Source organism: Ovis canadensis, chromosome 4, assembly GCF_042477335.2.
Source record: "Ovis canadensis isolate MfBH-ARS-UI-01 breed Bighorn chromosome 4, ARS-UI_OviCan_v2, whole genome shotgun sequence".
In the NCBI taxonomy this organism is placed as follows: Eukaryota; Metazoa; Chordata; class Mammalia; order Artiodactyla; family Bovidae; genus Ovis; species Ovis canadensis.
Window position 1 is genome coordinate 118830619 of NC_091248.1, and position 19150 is coordinate 118849768.

A 19150-nucleotide genomic window follows, 5' to 3' on the forward strand; every position below is an offset into this window, starting at 1 on the left:
ATTTGTTTGTTTGAAAGCTAAGGACTTTACTAACTAGTTTTAAGTTATTACTAAATAATCACTCTTAATTCCAGAGTTAAATGTACGTCAGTGACTGTTAGACATATAATTTGATAAAAATTTCTTAAATATAAAATAGTCTAGGAAAAATCTAATGTTCTTTTGTACAAAAATAAATCCCTGTTTTAGATGTAGAAGGGCAGTCATTTGAAACAAGAGTAAGTCCCATTCTTTCTTTCTGGTGACCTTTCAGGCAGTTAAAAAAAAAAATGAGGAACATTCTGGCACTGACACACTGAACTTTTTAAAATTCTTAGAGAAATCATCACAGAAAAGGTATTTTAGAAATGCTCAATACTTCTCAAATAAGACTATAACCGACAAAATGTTTCTGTCATGAAATATTTTCATAATACTTTAAAAAAAGGGTAGACGATTTCCTTACATTTAGACTGATCCATTTGGCAGGAAGGCCACATAAGCTACTGTGTTAACTAGTCACTACTTTAGAGAGAATGAGTTTAAATACTTGGTTAGGATTTAAATGGCTGGTACAACAATACAGTAATATCTGAAAAAAAAAAAACCTGAAGTATTTTATTTAAATGCTGTGATCCCTAAATTACTTAAAATCAAAAAGACAAACCTCATTCCTTATCACTGACTAGTAAACTTTTAAAATGTAAAATATTTTATAAAAAGGCTGCCTTCTGAAGGAAATCAACTTTAATGAAAATATCCAAGCGTACAGGTTTTAGGAAAGAAGCTGTCAGTCGCCAAGAGCATGAAAGTTGGTCCTTCTGTTTCAATTCCTTAGCCAAAAAGATTAACGCTACGCATGGTTAGGAAAATGTTTTTCTTGTTTGGAGAACAAACACATCTAAAACTCAGTATCAAACAAAGAGCAACAACAGAAAGGAAAACTACCACATTTCATTCTCTGTATCCATGTTATTTAAATATTTCACCTGCTACATTTTTAATGTTCTCCCAATAACATTTCCAGTGGGCCCAATTTGGGAAGAAGAGAATTACCATGTAACCCTGTGAAGGCATGTTCAAATGTCAGTGGGGTGGTATAAGTTTTCTGAGCAGTTCTAAGACTTTAGCAATGCCCTCTGGCAAAAGAGACTGGTAAAGAGAGGACGGAAAAGAGTCAGAGCAGAGGTGGAGCGCTGGCTGGGTGGTGTTGGTGTGGAGGTAGCGTTGGAGGGAAAAAGGGGGTGAATAAAGACAAGAAGATAAACGTGAAGAAACTATGCCGGGAAACTATAACAGAGCGCTATCAACAGAAAGATCATGTGACTCTGGCCCAAATGTTTGAACGTTCCACAGACCAAAGTCAATTTTGTAAAAACTTTGCTGGCTACATGCTTGCTGTTCAATTCACAAATAAATAAACCCCAGCCTAATAGTTACTAATAATTGTATCTTTAGTGTCACTGGAAAATTTAGAGATCATGAATTTTGATGTTTTTGAATAAGTCACATTCTTTTATGACTTCATTCTCATTTTTTAAAATACAAGAAATGTTCTTTTCCTAAACTAAAAGTTATGAATAGATTTTTAAAAACATGAATGGTATTGTTTATCTTAAGCTACCCAAATGATGGGCAAAAATTATGTCAAACTTATCAATGAGTGATTTCCCTGGATGAAGTCTAACTTACTTAAAGAAAGAAAATATTTCAGAATTTTATTTATGGTGTGTGTTATCTGTGGTACTTAAAGACTAAATTATCATTAGTGTAAAGTCTTCCCAATTTTCTCCTTTATTTTCAAGAAGAAAGGCATTTATGCAGATGCTATCTGTGTGCCACTGAATAACCTTGAACTGTCAGCTATAATGAAAATCATCACAAATCCAAACTGAGTAAATGAAGGTGTTTTTAAGAGGCTTTGGTCCCTAGGCTGACTCTGAAGTCAAAATAGCAATGCTGCTTCTTTCACTTTGATTCCCAGTAAAGACTATGATTCACAGTAAGAATATACTGACTGCCACATTAGTTTTTTTTTTTTTTAATACAAGAAAGTGGAAGTCCTAGAAAGCACTAAACATACTAATTATACTGGGGAATCAAAAAAAGAAAATAGCATTCATTCATAACAAGTGGACTCTTGTTGGGCAAAGAATATAAGGAGGAAAGATATTTTACAAAACACATGGACAAAGTGATTGCTAACAGGCATCATGAGAGGTGAGTATAATCTAAAGCAATAATAATTTTAAGAAAACCAATTACTTGGTTGTTTGGCAACCACAGTTATCCAAAAGAAAACAAACAATCCTACAAGTTCCCAGAAAATTCTGCTGTGCTTTTTGGGAGGAAGAGGAGGCAATACTTTTGTCAGCAAATTTGACTTCTATAATGTGTAAGACATCCTTAATATATAAAGAAATATTAACTAAAAATCCAAAGTTAAACCATGTCACTCATGTCAAACATGCCACTCCTCAGTAATATCTTTGGTTACCTGCACCGATAATTTATACTGCTGTAAGGGAATAAAGAACAATTATATTTCCCAAATTACTACAAAAAGAAATAGTTATAAGAAAAATATTAATAAAAATAAGCTTATTCAATTCTAGTGACTCCTAATTAGACTTGGTCAGTTTACCTTCACTAACACAGCCTAACTTACCATCAGCTTCCCACCTGCCAACACACACACACAGATAGTGCTATTCTTGGAGCCCCTAATGGATGTGGGAGAGCTGACAGCAAAAGGTGGGTGAGGAAAGTTTAACTAAAGTTTAATGATTAGACTAACCAAGTAAACAAAACAAACTTGGAATGGGAAGTAAAGCCTCTGGAAAAGGTACAGTAAATTTTCAGCAATGTCTGTGAATTAAAAAAAAAAATTCGATGTTGAAAATCTAATGCTAACTACGGATTTTAGACTGGGAAGAAAACTATATCCAGACTTAAAAAACATACTTGTTCCTTTGCTCACCTTTAAAGAAAAAGAAAATCCTATTCAATTTAACAAATATATAAGCAAACATATGTTCACTTTCTTTTGTTCCTACTCTCCTACACGCTGTCACTCACTCGGTTTGTTTCAGTGAACAGGAAACGTACCATATCCCCCTGCCTGAATGGGTGTTTTTGGAGAAGCACAAGCATATAGACTAAAATCCTCTGTTTGGAAGCCAGCCCGATTCAAGGAGGGTTCTGATGCACTGCGGTGAATTTTTGGCAATGAGCGGGCCAGCAGCTCAATAGAGGCGAGAATCTAAAAAAAGAAAAAAAAAAAAGGAAAAAAAGAATGAAAATGTAGATGGTGTTAATCTTTAAGAGCCCCATTATACTTTATAAGAAAGTGTATGAAATCTTACATTGTTTTTACTATAATCCCAAATGCCTGGAATGTGCTAAAGAAACATACTTTTCCTTTAAAAGAAGAGAAAATTACCTAACTATTACATCTTTTTATCTCTATTAACTGAATGAGAAAAGAAACCCATAGTTTTTATTTACATCTTATAATTTTAGATCATTTGCCAGCCTTGGAATAGTAAACAATAAAAAATTTAAGATCAACTATATACCTATTTCTCACAGACCACAAGTCCCTTTGGGGAAGAAGATGGAGCAAAATAACTAAAGCACTATATGACTTTATAAACAGAACCATTAGAGCAACTCATTCTTTAAAGAAATTTAGTATTGGGAAATATCTTTCACACATATAATTAAAAATAGGGCCCCAATGACCCTAGTGCCACAGGAGTGAGAAGTGACAGATGATGACCCATGAGTAAAAAAAAAGACAAGAAAACTCTACAAATAGACACCAATAAACAAAACGTAGAAATCCAGCACATTTTTAAGGTACAAAGAAACAGGTTACGACTCCTGAAGGCACACAGCATGGTAACACATGAAACATACATATGAAGAGCTTGGCACAATGCCTGGCATATAGAAAGTACTCAATAAAATTTTAGCAGCCACAATGATTACTACTATGATTATATACCATACAGTAGTATTCTATACATTATATACTAATTATTATTATTTTTTTGAGCCACCAAAATTTTTTTAAAGTTAAACGAAATCTGTACAATGATTAGTATAAGAAGGCAAAGAAGTAAGCGTTGTTACAAAAATTTTAAAATTATAACACACATACAAATTCAAATAATACAGAAAAGTATAAATCGTACCTTCCAGGGGTAACCACTGTTAAAGAGTCTATACTTTCTTCTGGACCTTTCCTATGCATAAACATGCACATATGAAAACAGAGCCCAGCCCCACCCTCACCACCATTTAAAATGGTATCAAACTACACATTTTTCGGCATTACTTTCTTTTCCCCTCACTGACATCCAAGCCATCTACACAGACACCTTGATCTTTATGTCTTTAATTTTTTCTATTACAGTTAACAGTCTAGTATCTATCTGGATACTTGGAAGCAGATTCTGTAGCATACAGAGTAGATTTCTCGGAGTGGAATTACCAGAGCAAAAGGTGTATGTATTTTAAGTTTATGGAGTCTACCAAGTCCTTTCAAAAGGCCAAACCAATTCACATTCCTACCAAAAAAATTTAAAAGAAAAGCTCTTCCTCACTTCCCAACATTGTTCCCAATGCTGGATATATTGTTAATCTGACAGACAAAAATAAAAATGCATTTCACAGTTGTGACTTTGTATTTTACTGATTATCACTGAATTCTTAACATCTTGTGCCAAGTTCACTCACCATTTGTATTTTTTTTGTGAATCACCAGTGCATATTTTTTGTTCGTTTTCTACTGTATACCTTTACTTATGGATCTGTATAACATAATCACTCTTTATTATACATGCTACAATTTTTTCCTCAGCATTTATCTTTCAATATTGTTTTTACTATATAGAGATGTAAAATGTTTAATGTAGTCATACCTGCTAATCTTTTCCCTGATAACTTCTGAATTTTGTCTCCTGCTTAGGAGAGCCTTTCCTACCTTAAGGTTGTAAAAATCATTTGTTGTAATTTTGTTTTTTACATGTAAGCCTTTGGCCATCTGAAATTTGTGTATGGTGGGAAGAGAGAGCCTATAATGAAAACGTGAAAAAAGTACTTAAAGTGGCAGCATTTAGTAATCTGGAATATTCATATATGGACTTCATTTTCTAATACCATGAAAAGAGTAAAATATTATTTATGTTTAGAAATATGACCATTTTGTCCCTTTTAATACCATCTGAAAAGTGAGCCTAAGGATATAATCTGCATTATTAATGTACATCAACCACGTTAAACAGGGGGGCCTAGCACCTGGGATGTGAAAACGAGAACACGGTGCAGAGACCTGTAACAATACTAGTCGTTTACTTCGACAGTCATAAGCCAGTGGTTTTCCTGGGTTTAAAAAACCCCAACTCTCCCTCAAAGGAATAGCAATGTAGAATTCCAGTTTGTAAAACAAATCTACCCACCCAACCCTTCAGCCTTCCCTCCCTGCTCTGGGACAAGAGAGACTGGTTAAAAGCATAAAGTCTATCTTTAATTCTTTAGTTGGGAATAAAAGACTCACATATTTCTGTAACACTGACTTCCAAGAAACTTAGCTAGGACTGGGTACTCAAAGGCATAAGATTCACAAAAGACCAAGTCAGTAATTCTGGTAGCTGAGTTATGGAAGTCAGCACTTTCCACGTGAAATCTGGACAGACTTGCTGAAACATTTATACAGCGTATGATGAATTTAACTGCTGCTGCTGCTAAGTCGCTTCAGTCGTGTCCAACTCTGTGCGACCCCATAGACGGCAGCCCATTTCCTTTTCCAATGAATTTAACTGAAACAGATTTATATTGCGTATAATGAATTTCTGAGGTATTATAAAACACTGAATTTTTATGACCATACCTACTACAGCTAAACTTCCTAAGCTTGTTCAGGTACTTAGTTCCAGTTCATGAGGCTTATGAAAAATTATTAACTTAAGGCTATTAGCCTTTCAACTTGAAAAGAACCTGCGGAAAGTTTCCAAGAGTTAGAGAATGGCAGACAACACCAAGAGCTGCCATCTCTTTTTGCCCCAGGTAAAAATACCTCTTCAAATAACCTAATATTAGAGGGATGCTTGCAACCTATTTATTTTATTGTCAAGAAGAGTAAAAGTAGCAGTACACAAAGTGTAGTCTGTAGAAAACTAATTTTGCACTAACACTAAGATATTATTTGCCTTTTTTACTGTCATTACTTTATAAGTGGAGTTTGCAGAGGCTATATAATGTAAGATATTACAACATAATGAATGCAAAGCAGAGAATCCAGCTGTCTTCTTTTTGCAGCAATTTGTGAGAAAGTATAAAACAAATGTCACTTTTCTCTAATTTTTGTTTGGAAAATACATTTTTTTCCTAAAACATTACATAACATGTAATGGTTTTACTATGTTTAAGTAAATTTATAAACAAATATTTAAAACCTTAGTTTTAATTTTAAAAATGGGAATTACTACCTACAAAAACAAAAGGTCTTTGGGGGTCTTCAATAATTTTTAAGTATAGAAAATGGTTCTGAGATCAAAACGTTTGAGAACTGCTAGACAAAAGCAAAAGCTTTCTGAATATTTTGTATTGGGATCCTAAGTTACTAGGTTCAACCTTTATAAATCACCTTTAATAATAATGTGTTTACTTATATGAGTCTGTACATAATCACAAGTAATCCAAATCTGTGAAATACAAACTGTGTGCTCTAAAAAAGTACTTAAAAATCTGCATTAGAATTATCAGTCTGTCCTTTTAGGTAACATAAAGCTTTTCCTTACTTGGGGAAAGAGTGGTCTTTCATCTCTTTTCTTTTTTAGGCACTCTGCCATTAATCTCTTCATGGCTTTTGGACAGTTACTCCGTACCTTACTGAGATCTGGAGACAGATATCCTCGTCCCACCATAAAAATTATCTGGGGAGGAAAAAAAAAGGCAAATCATATGATCTTGTAAATAAGTGAAAACATTGAAAATTCAACAAGCTGTGCATGTAAGACATGGACTTTTCTGTATGTACATTACACTTATATAAAAAATTAAAAAGCACAATGCCACTAGTATTCAAAGTCTTCTATATCATAGATTATGGGAAATGGCAATCCACTCTAGTATTCTTGCCTGGAAAATCCCATGGACAGAGGAGTCTGGTAGGCTACAGTCCACGGGGTCACAAAGAGTCGGACATGACTGAGTGACTTCACTTCATGGGGAATCAATACTTAATGTGCTGCAAGCTGAAATCTTCACGATCCCATGAGTACTGCAAAGGTCTCCTAACTGCTTCCCACGCTTTCAGTCTTTCCTTATCCAGTCCATTTTCCCACTGATTGGGTAACCATTCTGAAACACAGATCAGATTGTACCTCTTTCATTCAACCAAGAGTTAACCTTTGGTTAACCAAAGTTAGTCTGTTAAGCAGTTGTTCTGGCATCTGAACTTTGAACTCTTTTGTTGAGGAAACTCTAATGGGGCATTGAGTTAAATAAGTCTGAGAATCAGAGTCTCCTCCAGAGGTCAGAAGGTGAATTGGGAACTAACATCTTCTGTTTAACAAAGTAAAAAGGTTTATGTTCCCTGCGCGCAGAGATTTGTAATTTTTCTGCTTTCTTTCTTTTCTAATTTCCTGACTTGCAGTTCTTTTGAAAGTGGGTAAAGACAGATGTTAGCAGTCTTAAGTCTTAGGGAGAAGAGAGGGATTTTGATCTTAGAGGGAACAAGTTCAACAGGGGTAGACTGGATGCTCAGACTCTGATGCTGGAAAGACTGAAGGCAAAAGAAGAGGACAGCAGAGGAGATGGTTAGACAGTATGACAAGACTCACTGGATGTGAATTTGACCAAACTCTGGGAGATGGTGAAGGACAGGGGAGCCTGGAGTGCTACAGTCCATGGGGACATGACTTAGCTACTGAAAAACGACAGAGCCTAAGGTGGAAAGAGGCAGTCAGAGATCCTTGGTTTCAGGGCAGAATTGATGAATTTTAGGAACAGTCAAGTTTGATATCCTACTTTATGTTATTTCTGGTTTGGTGCTGTACTAACCCTTATTTAACTACACGCTGATTTGCCTGAGCACCACCAAAGTGAAGTTAAGTTTAATTTCGCTTACCTCCTTTCCCATCTTCTCTGTTGTAACTGCTCTTCTCCCACTTCGTAACAGGCATATCTTTTACACATATGCAATTTAAATATATTGCATATCACAATGTATTGCATAAATGACACTGCATTGTGTGACATATTGCAATCACAATATATTGCATATATCACACTGCGCCAAGGTGTAAAACTGCTCAGGGTACCAAAGGGACACTTTCAGATACTGCTATCTAACTGGACTCCAGGGTAGCAAATTCCTTTGTAAGACAATTGGTTTCTAATTCTTTGCTTTCAGCAAAATCAACTGAATTGCCAGCTAATTATTAAAATAGGTTTTTAACAACAAGTTATTAAATAATTTTTGGTATGCAATAGAAAGTGTAGTGATTTACAGTGTTGTGTCAGATTCTGCTGCTACTGCTGCTAAGGCGCTTCAGTCGTGTCCGACTCTGTGTGACCCCACAGACAGCTGTCCACCAGGCTCCCGTTCCTGGGTTCTCCAGGCAAGAACACTAGAGGGGGTTGCCATTTCCTTCTCCAGTGCAAAGTGAAAAGTGAAAGTGAAGTTGCTCAGTCGTGTCCAACTCTTTGCAACCCCGTGGACTGCAGCCTACCAGGCTCTGCCATCCATGGGATTTTCCAGGCAAGAGTACTGGAGTGGGTTGCCATTGCCTTCTTCGTGTCAGATTCTAGTTTACAGCAAAGTGATTCAGTTATATATATTCTTTTCCATTACAGGTTATCGTAAGATATTCCCTATGTTACACTGTAAGTCCTCATTGTTTACTAGGATTTTATTTTTAACTTAAGCACTTTAAACTTCTTGACTGTTTCAGCCAGAGGAGATATTATGTAGTTTCACTGTTTTATCATTTATGTTTAAGAAACATTTTGTCAGTTCCAATGGCATCTTTCAACCTGTTGAACAGTTCTCAGTTACATTTTATAGAGTTCCTTCTTATTGTTCAAAGAGCAAATTTTTTCCTCGTGAGAGTTCACAAAATCTTCAGTTATGGCCATGTGCTTCTGATCCATGGCTCTGTCTCTTTTCCTTGCACAGACTTAAAAAAATTAATTGATTTTAATTGGAGGCTAATTACTTTACAATACTGTGGTGGGTTTTGCCATACATTGACACGAATCAGCCATGCATGGTGTACTCGTGTACCACCGTCCTGAACCCTCTCACCTCCCTCCCCACCCCACCCCTTTGGGTCATCCCAGTGCACTGGCTTTGAGTGCCCTGCTCCATGAATTGAACTTGCACTGGTCATTGATTTTACACATGGTAACACACATTTCAACGCTCTTCTCTCAAATCATCCCACCCTTGCCTTCTCCCACAGAGTCCAAAAGTCTGTTCTTTATATTTGTGTCTCTTTTGCTGTCTTGCATATAAGGTCATCATTACCATCTTTCTAAATTCTATATATATGCGTTAGTATACTATATTGACGTTTCTCTTTCTGACTTACTTCACTCTGTATAGTAGGCTCCAGTTTCATCCACCTCATGAGAACTTACTCAAATGCATTCTTTTTAACCGCTGAGTAATATTCCATCGTGTATATATATCACAAGTTCGTTATCCATTTGTCTGCCGAAGGACATCTAGGTTGCTTCCATGTCCTGGCTATTATAAACAGTGCTGTGATGAACATTGGGGTACATGCGTCTCTTTCAATTCTGGTTTCCTTGGTGTGCATGCCCAGCAGTGGGATTGCTGGGTCGTACGGCAGTTCTATTTCCAGTTTTTTAAGGAGGAACACCATTCTGTTCTCCATAGTGGCTGTACTAGTTTGCATTCCCACCATCAGTGTAAGAGGGTTCCCTTTTCTCCACACCCTCTCCAGCATTTATTGTTTGTAGGCTTTTTGACAGCAGCCATTCTGACTGGCGTGAGATGGTACCTCACTGTGGTTTTGATTTGCATTTCTCTGATAATGAGTGATGCTGAGCATTCTTTGTGTTTGTTAGCCATGGCTTTGTCTTAACTGACATTAATTAACTTCTGTTTTTTAATAAAGCAAAGAAGAAAATTCAATAGAAGCAATAAGTAGGTCAAGCAATATAATCTGTGCGAAAGTTGACAAGTCTTGTTATTTTGGGGACTTGTGAAATAGTTTAAGATGGTTTTATGTGATCAACTTGTAGAATAGATACATATTTTCTTATGTTTTCTTTTGAAAATTAAATTCAACTTTTAGAGTATTTTAGTGAAATAAAATTGGTTTTATAAAGATAGAATTTTCAATTTTAATGACTCTTCTCCAAATAAATAACTTGCTATTATTTTTAGTTTAATAAAACTATAGTATTTCTATGCATATATTTATATATTTTGAAGAAGGAAATGGCAATCCACTCCAGTGTCCCTGCCTGGGAAATGCCATGGACAGAGAAGCCTGGCACATGAGAGCCCATGGGACTGCAAGAACTGGACGAGACTTGGCGGCTAAACCATGACCACAGAAAGAGCTCAAATAACCAGTGACACAGTTGTGGTGAAGAATTAATCTTGCCCACAGGGAGGGCTGCCTCCTAGAAGACCTTGGTTCAGTCCCTGCGTTGGGAAGATCCCCTCTAGGCACCAGCACCACCTGGAAGGTAATCTCTGAGCCCTGGAATGTTCTGCCTGGTAAGAGTGCCTCTGTTTACCTGGGAGTCTAAGATCATGTCAGACAGTCTTATTCTATCATTGTGATTTACTGAGAGGGCTTTGGCAACCCACTCCAGTATTCTTGCTTGGAGAATCCCAGGGATGGAGGAGCCTGGTAGACTGCCATATACGAGGTCGCAGAGTTGGACACGACTGAAGAGACTTAGCAGTAGCAGCAGCAGAGAGAGCTTTAAGTTATATGGTATCGGTTTGACCTCTGTAGGGGCTAAACTAAGGTGGCCAACTGTATCTATGTGACTGAGGCCTGAGAATAACTCTGGCCTCCAAGACTCCAGCAAGTTTCCCTGCTGGCAATACTTTCTGCATGCTGTCACACGTGGCTGCCAGAACTTAGTACTGGCCACAGCTGCACTGGAAGAGGACAACTGGAAGCTCCATATGTGGCACTCTCCTGGATTCTGCCCTATGTGCCTCTTCCTGTGGCTCATTTTAACCTGTATCCCTTTGTTTTAATAAACCATCATGTGAGTATTAACAATTTCCAGTGAGTTCTGTAAGACTTAATGAGTTACTGAACTTGAAGGTAGTCTGCTGAGCTCTGCATACAGCTGGAACAAAACTTCTGACTTTCCCATACTATTAATATTTATTTGAACAATATTTCTCAGCACTTCTTTAAAAATAAAACTAGAAAAAGGACTGATGCTAAGTCCCTGCTTATTCTAGCAAAAGTCTTATTTTTCACAAATATATGGATGAAGAGAAAATAAAATCCCATGTTGTTCATTAAAATACACATTTCCAATAAAATTTTACCTGTTTCTATTGATCAAAACCCGTATGTTATTTTCATCAGGTATATATTAATAATTGTTAATAGATAATTTGGAATTTAAAAAGTTAACAGAGCTTAAGGTCACTGGCAACTTTTTTTTTTAAACTCTAAATTAAAATCCATATTTTTTGTTGCAGAGATATAATTTGAGTGATCAATAAGAGGTTTTAAAGCATAAAAATGTTACGTTAGGAAAAAAATTCATTGGGGAAAGAAAAATACAAATATTCAATAGTTTAAAGGCAAAAAAAGAGCCAGGTAAAACTTGCAGAAAATTTTATATATAAAACGCATATTTTGGCTGCATTGTGCAGATCTTAGTTCCCTAACCAGGGATAGAACCTGTGTCCCCTGCAGTGGGAGCACAGAGTTTTAACCACTGGATGGCCATGAAGTTCCAAAACTTATAAAAATTAATGAAGAGGTTTTATATTTTTTAAATAAGTAATGATGGTAAGTATCAAAATAAAGTATGACTTAGATTTTAATTGGTACATTTAAGAGTTATATAATTGCATTTTTTGGAAATGTCAATATAATACACTGAAAATTACATTCTTTGCAATGATTTAAACTTTTAAGGGAAGGTCTTTCCTGGATTTAATTCATGGATAGGAAATTAAACTGGCACTTATACTACAAAATCAACAGCTCGGTTTGAGATTCTGGGACTGGTTATTTTCATCCTCAGTCTACACGTCTATACTTGCACTCCTGGTATCCCTGCCCTCCACTCACTCCTGTTTTGTTGGAGCACACATCTGCTCATCCTCCACATCACTTCCTGCACTGCCTCAACAGAACTGTGAACTCCCCTGAGAGCACAGCCTATGTTTTTCTCATCTTTGTATCACTCTAAATCCCATACAGTAGGTATCACAAATTTTTAATTAAAATAGTTTGCATGTTGATAACTTATTGGCTTCCCTGGAGACTCAGTGGTAAAGAGTCCACCTGCCAATTCAGGAGACTTAGGTTTGATCTCTGGGTCGCGAAGATCCCCTGGAGAAGGAGATGGCAACCCACTCCAGTATCCTTGCCTGGGAAATCCCATGGACAGAGGAGACTGGCAGGCTATAGTCCATGGGGTCACAAAAGAGTTGGACATACTTTAGCAACTAAACAACAACAACAAGAATATACTTGTTACCATTCCCTGGTAATTGTCACTTCCTGTCTCCTTTAGATCTTGCAGCTTAGAACCCAGCCATCATACTGTGAGAAAGTCCAAGGTTCCTGTGAAAAAGTCCTCACAGAAAGACCTATGTTGAGAAGAACTGAGGCCTCAGCCCTTGGCCATGACTAAGCTTCCGGCTGACAGTTAACTGGTTAACTGGGTATACCTTCTCATGTATGCAAATGAGCTATTTTGGAAGTAGATACTTCATCAGCCAGTGAACTGACCACAGCCAATACCATATGAAACAGAGATAAACCTTCCACACTGAGAAACCCACACTGCAGATTTATCATTTAAGTCACTACATTTTAGGTGGTTGGTTATACAGCAATAATAACTGGAATTCGTGTGAAATATAAACATTATGTTATTTTCTTCTAAGATGACACAGCACTTCTGCTTCAAGGGAAAAAAAAGTCACTATACCTAGTTTAACTGAGCACATTATTAATCCCAATTTAGTAGTGAAGCTACACTGCAAGAGGTTAAGAACAGGGTGACTAGACAGCAAAACAGAATGATGAAGAGAGGGGAAAGGACAAAGCAATTTCTCAGGCTTTTGGCACTCGGGTAAGTGAAATAAAAAGGCATGCTACTCAGCAAAGTCACATAGGGATGGTCATTCCTCAAGGAGTTAAGAGGCCTGTTTAGGAAAGAATCCGATCTTTGTTAACTTTGAGGAATTCTTTAGTTCAAGCTCTTATTTTTAATAATTGGAAAAAAAAAAAAAGATACCTAGAGGTACAGTGGCCAGGTCATGCAGGTTGCGAGTCCAACATCTGCCATCACATCAGGCTGTTTGACCAGTCCTATCTTGAATTTACAGGCAAAACCTGCCACCTCAGACTTCTGAGGGGTGAGAATATGGGAGGATGGGCCTATATTACACAGTAAAGAAGCAGCTGTACCATCTCCCATGAAAAAAATAAAGATTACTCCTAGATTTTCAAACAGAAGTCCAATCTGAGAGCCATGGAAATTAAAGTATGAGAAAGACAGAAAGAAAAATCAAATCAAGGAGATGGATGGAACACTACCTGGGGTTACTTCACTGAGGATAACTAGAGTTTCTAATTCAAAAGAGGGAGTTCCGTGAAAAGGACCACTGAAAGAACAGACTAGGAAGTCATGAAGTAGAATGGGGATGGTGGGAAGAGAACACAGTTCTTTCACATCCTTTCTCTTCATCAAACACTTGGTTTCAGGCTGGCAAATTCCAGAAGGCTCTAACTGTACTACCAGAAAGAATTAACTAGTAAAGGCCTTACCCTTCTGTTGGTCACTCACTTCTCTCATGGGAAGTAAGCCCTTGCACAGCATTTATTACACTCCCATGGAGGACAAAGCACCTAAAATGCCAAGAAGTGGATGAGTGCAGAACTCTGGGATGCTTTTTCCATATTTTGGAGACACTGCTACTTATTTCCATAATATAACTTTATTATTTTATTAAAACAAACTTATTCACTGACAAACGGATTTCATCCAGATCTTAGGTTCATAATTTTTTAAATTATTTTTTGTCTCTATGATAAATCAACTGAAACTAAACTAAAATTCCCTCATAATTCATCTAGAAGAACAGTATGGCTAGGAAAACTGAACATGGCACAGGGTATTATGCTGGATGGTTGAGTTAATAAGACCGTAAGAGGCAGAGCACATGAAGCTGGTAAATTAGAGGCAATCTTGCTCCTCAGAATGCCATCATCGAATCAATCATCTCAGTGATCTAGGATTTGTCACAAGGACAGTAAGTGCAATGTTTCAATTATGCTCTTTAGCTTCTATTTTAGCCCACTCTGAATCTAAGTTTCATGGAGGCTTAAAAGAATCAGGTCATCAGAAGCCAGGTCACAGATTTCTTTTTAACACTTAGAGCTATAATTCAACATTTTAAAGCTATGAAGTAGTTAGAAAGACCAAACAACAATTAAAAAATTTTAGTTTTAGATCAACTTAGGTAGAAATGTAGCCAATTAAAAAAATCCTCAAGATAGAAAATCAAGGCCATTGTTGAGTTAGGGTCATATGGTGATTCAATAAGTACACACAAGCATATGACAACTTAGATTAATTCTCTGATATTACATGATAGTTAAAAATTCTTAGTGAGAAAGCTACCCAGTATCTTTAGAAAGCTTCAGTATTACCAAAAAGACTGACAGTTGAACTGCTGACCAAAAAACTACTAAAGGAAGCATTATACATTAAAAACTATCATTTCATTAGGCTGGGAGGTTATGATCAAACACATACAACATTCATACTTTTAAAAAGACTCTTTACACTGGTGACTCTCCGTGTGTATTAGAAACGCCCAGCAAACCCATTAAAATGCTGATGCCTGGACCCCACCCCACTGAATCAGCATCTGCTCCAGCATCTTCATTTTTAAAACAAATTATCCCAGTGATTCACATGCAAATCACAGTATAATGTATAAATACTATTTTAATCCCAATTTATAAGGTCAACTATTGTTCTCTAATATACTAACAGTGTAACAGTGTAACTGCTGCAATCTCTCTCCACACACACACACTCTTTTAAAATGTTGAGGTATATGAGGTAATTTCAGTAAAGAAAATTCATTTTTCTTGGCCAATGTTAAAAGCCTAGGTGAATTTAACACGGCTGGGATCAAAATGACAAAGAGCTGAACAAGGCTATGCTGACACTTTGGAAGACAAGGAAGAGAGACCAGGAGCTTAGGAAGAGAGAAGCAAAAAATCCCCTCCTATTTGAATTCTTGTCACAGAAAAATGAAACCATGATATAACAGTCCTTTCATTTATCTAGCTTTAAAAATCCAAAAAATAGGGAGAAATCTTAGCAATTTTAAAAGGACTTGGTATCAAGAAGTTCACAGCTGAGTGCCTGCTCAGACCTGACTGCACAATCTAGAAGGCCTAAGCCCAGATGCTACAGTACTGGGCCGCGGTCACGAGGCAGGAGCCAGATCCAGCACTGTGTCTAGTCAGGAGAGCAGGAGGTGCATCCCACTACAACCCTGAAGTGTGGTATTTCAAGCAAAGGTCTTACATGCTGCTATTACTGTCAAAAGTACTGAACAAAAGGTTCTAAACCTGGAACCAAGATCAAGAGTTCTACCCTTCATGCTTACCCGGGATCCAAGACTTCTTTGCTACAATGAATTGGAGCCTCTTGACGAATAATAAATGAATCCCAAGAAATGGTGAATATTTACCTGGTCCCTGTTGTTGATATTCGAATAAGGTAACTGTCCGGTCATCAATTCATACAGAACAATCCCAAATGCATATACATCTGACTGAAAGCTATATGGGTTTTTATCTTGCATTCTGATTACTTCTGGTGCCTGGTAGAACATAAAAAGAAAAATATTCTTGTTTATTATTCACATCAACCAAATAATGACTGAAAACCAAACTACTATAATTCTCAGAACAATGTTTTTATCATTAAATAACCAGAATAATGTTTTTATCATTAAATAACCTATGGAAAATATGTAATCAATTCTCTTATTTATGGCCAAAGAAAGAAAACTGATTATCAAAGATAAACAAAAAAATAAATGCTCTGTAAACTCTGAGAGAAGTAGTACTGAGATTCCATATACATTATTAAGATTAAAAAAATTTTAACAGCTGCCCTCTTTCTACACAAAATACCATTACTGCCATTTGAATTTTTCCCATTACTTATCCTATTAAGAGTGAGTTCCCACTTTCCATTACTGACTCAGGAAAGAAACCCTAGACCTGTCATTATGAGATATTTGGAAGTAGCATAACCACTATGGTAATCACCTGAGAATTTAAGTTTTCCCATTGGTACAAATGAATCTCATCTCAGCACACCTTAGACAATCATGGTAAAATTTCAAGACTGATACATTCAAATGCCTTTCCTGCCTCCAAAAGCAGCATAATTATGCCATGGATGCTTCATTAGTAAAACCAACAGACAGTACGTAGATTTAGTAGAAAATGGTATAAAGATTCTTTTGGCTGCTGCTTCTTGGGCAAAGATACAGACCTAATCATATTTGCTATATTTTTACACATTTCAGTTACTATAGTCTACAACTAGATTCCTTATTAGCCATTTACATGTAAATATAATAGATGGGTGATTAAATATTGGCTTTAAAGAGTTCCTTCACCTTGCATCTTCTGGACTGTTTCACTGGGAAGAAATAAGAGAAAAACAGGGTAACAAGACTTTGCGAAAACAAGAGTCTGATACCAAAACCAGGACAAGCTGCAAAAATGGCCCAAAGAGCTGGAACAAGATTCCCAGTTAGCGGTCAGGGTAAGGCAGGACAGACTATCTTACAAGGAGTGACAGCACTCTTCAGTCTTACCTGCAAAACAGAATCACCTATGCAGCCTTTTACCTCTGAACATCCAGCTCAGTAATACACCATCAGAGTCTAGGGATGGGAACAGCTTCAACTGCTAGTTTTTATAGCTCCCCAGATGACTTTAATGCCCACCAAGGTTGAGAAGTGAAGTGAAGTTGCTCAGTCGTGTCCGACTCTTTGCGACCCCATGGACTGTAGCCTACTAGGCTCCTCCTCCATGGGATTCTCCAGGCAAGAGTTCTGGAGTGGGTTGCCATTTCCTTCTCCAGGGGATCTTCCCGACCCAGGAATCGAACCCGGGTCTCCCGCATTCCAGGCAAACGCTTTAACCTCTGAGCCACCAGGGGAAAGATGTATGGGAGACCCAGATGCGAGTCAAGGATGGGGTGGGGTGGGGGTGTGGTGAAGGTTACATCTACTTGGTTTTGTCATGTATTGTCTTGGTAACTGTTCTTGGTAGTACAGTGCAAAATAAACCCCACACAACTGTGATGTAATGAACAAGCCAGATTATTAAGAGGCTAGTTATGATACAGACAAAATTTTCAAAGCCAGGATGCAATTTCTGTGAGGAACAGTTGAAGAACTGCCTTCTTGAAATTTAGTTTTACTTCACTGCTGTTGGTAGATGGTTTGATGAAAAGTCATATGTGATCTATTTATAAGAAACGCATGATTTATCCTCAATTAATTTAGTAACATAAAGATTTTCACAAAAGGTTTTCTTATTTAAGATATAAATAAAGATTGAGAATACCACTGTAAATAATTCAGGGACTTACCTAACCTTTGGTTCTGACCAAGTTCTTCTCTCCTAGTCTATGGATGTTCCTGTTTATGAAGGCAGGATCAACTCCAAAGGATTTTACTCAACAATTAAGTGTACTATTGACTAATCTTTCGTCTTAAAACTCAGCTTGGTGGAATAAAGGATGAACCCATGTATTAACAAACAAGATATTAAAAGAAAATATAAAACAACGTATAATAGTCTATAAACTGTATAATCTAAGGTTTTTGGAAAAGGACAAACCTGGAGACTTGACTGAGGCTAACTTTCCCACACTAGTTAAACACACCTTTAAAACATGTATCAACTGTTTCTTTATAATTGTAGATTTTGCAATTTCACCCTCTCCCAGGATACACTGTTATCTTTGTTACAAGGTGTATGCCTTAAAGGTGTCTGAGATCCAGATTACAATGATTAATTCGTTTGCTTATAATTATATATTAAAAGACAATATATTAAAGAAAAATAAACTTAGCTCTAATTACTAAATCCCAGAAAAGGCATTCAAAATCCATTAGTTCAACCCAGTGTTAAAGATGGAAAGACTTGGAGGAGGTCAAGAAACAGGCAGGTTAAGAGTCAAAAGTACGAGAGTACAGACCTCTGGACTCCAAGTCCAATGCCAACTCCCTTCTACCTTGCCACTTACTCTAATGCCAGTTATTATAAGAAATCATAGCCAAATTTAACCTCAGGCTTATCATGACTAATTCAGAATCCTCTTCTTAGAACTGCTACAGGTAAGTTCAGGGAATTCAGGCAAATGTGGCTTTGAAAGCCCTTGCAGTTTTGCTTTTTCCAACAGGTGTCCCAAAGTTTTACTGCAGATTCAGTTATTTAAAACTTAAAACTGCACTAACAGTTTTGGAACATCCTGTATTCAACTTGGAGCACAGGTTCTCCAACTTTTTGGTCTCAGGATTTTTCAGTCTTAAAAATTACGGAGGACCCCAAGAAGCGTCTGTTTATGTGGATTATACCTACGGATATTGAGCATATTAAAACTTAACTGAGGAACTGTTAAAATATTTGTTAAATTATAAAACAACCATTAGCCATTAAGACAAATTACTTTTTTTTTAAAATGAAAACTAGATTTTTAAAAACAAAGCTTTGTGAGAAGAATACTGTAATATTTTTTCCTTGCCATGCCACAAGGCATGCAGGATCTTGGTTCCCCTACCAGGGACTGAACCTGTAACCCCTGGAGTAGAAGCATGGAGCCTTAACCACTGGACTGCCAAGGAAATCCCTGTAGTTCT

At 36.9% G+C, this 19150-nt stretch overlaps 1 protein-coding gene across 10 annotated transcripts in view; it reads right to left on the minus strand.

The window, feature by feature from the left end:
• BRAF (B-Raf proto-oncogene, serine/threonine kinase) overlaps positions 1-19150 on the minus strand; it is a 162244-nt gene that overhangs the window by 6638 nt on the left and 136456 nt on the right. For 5 of the 10 annotated variants that reach the window (XM_069588571.1, XM_069588569.1, XM_069588568.1 and 2 more), the window contains 3 exons: positions 15953-16084; positions 6786-6920; positions 3088-3241 (listed from right to left, as the gene is read on the minus strand). In XM_069588571.1, coding sequence (XP_069444672.1) covers positions 3088-3241; positions 6786-6920; positions 15953-16084 — 421 coding nt within the window. Of the gene's footprint in view, positions 1-2008; positions 3242-5542; positions 5805-6785; positions 6921-14009; positions 14091-15952; positions 16085-19150 lie in introns of those variants that run through there. The other 5 variants (XR_011256769.1, XR_011256771.1, XR_011256770.1 and 2 more) reach the window with 4 other exon arrangements.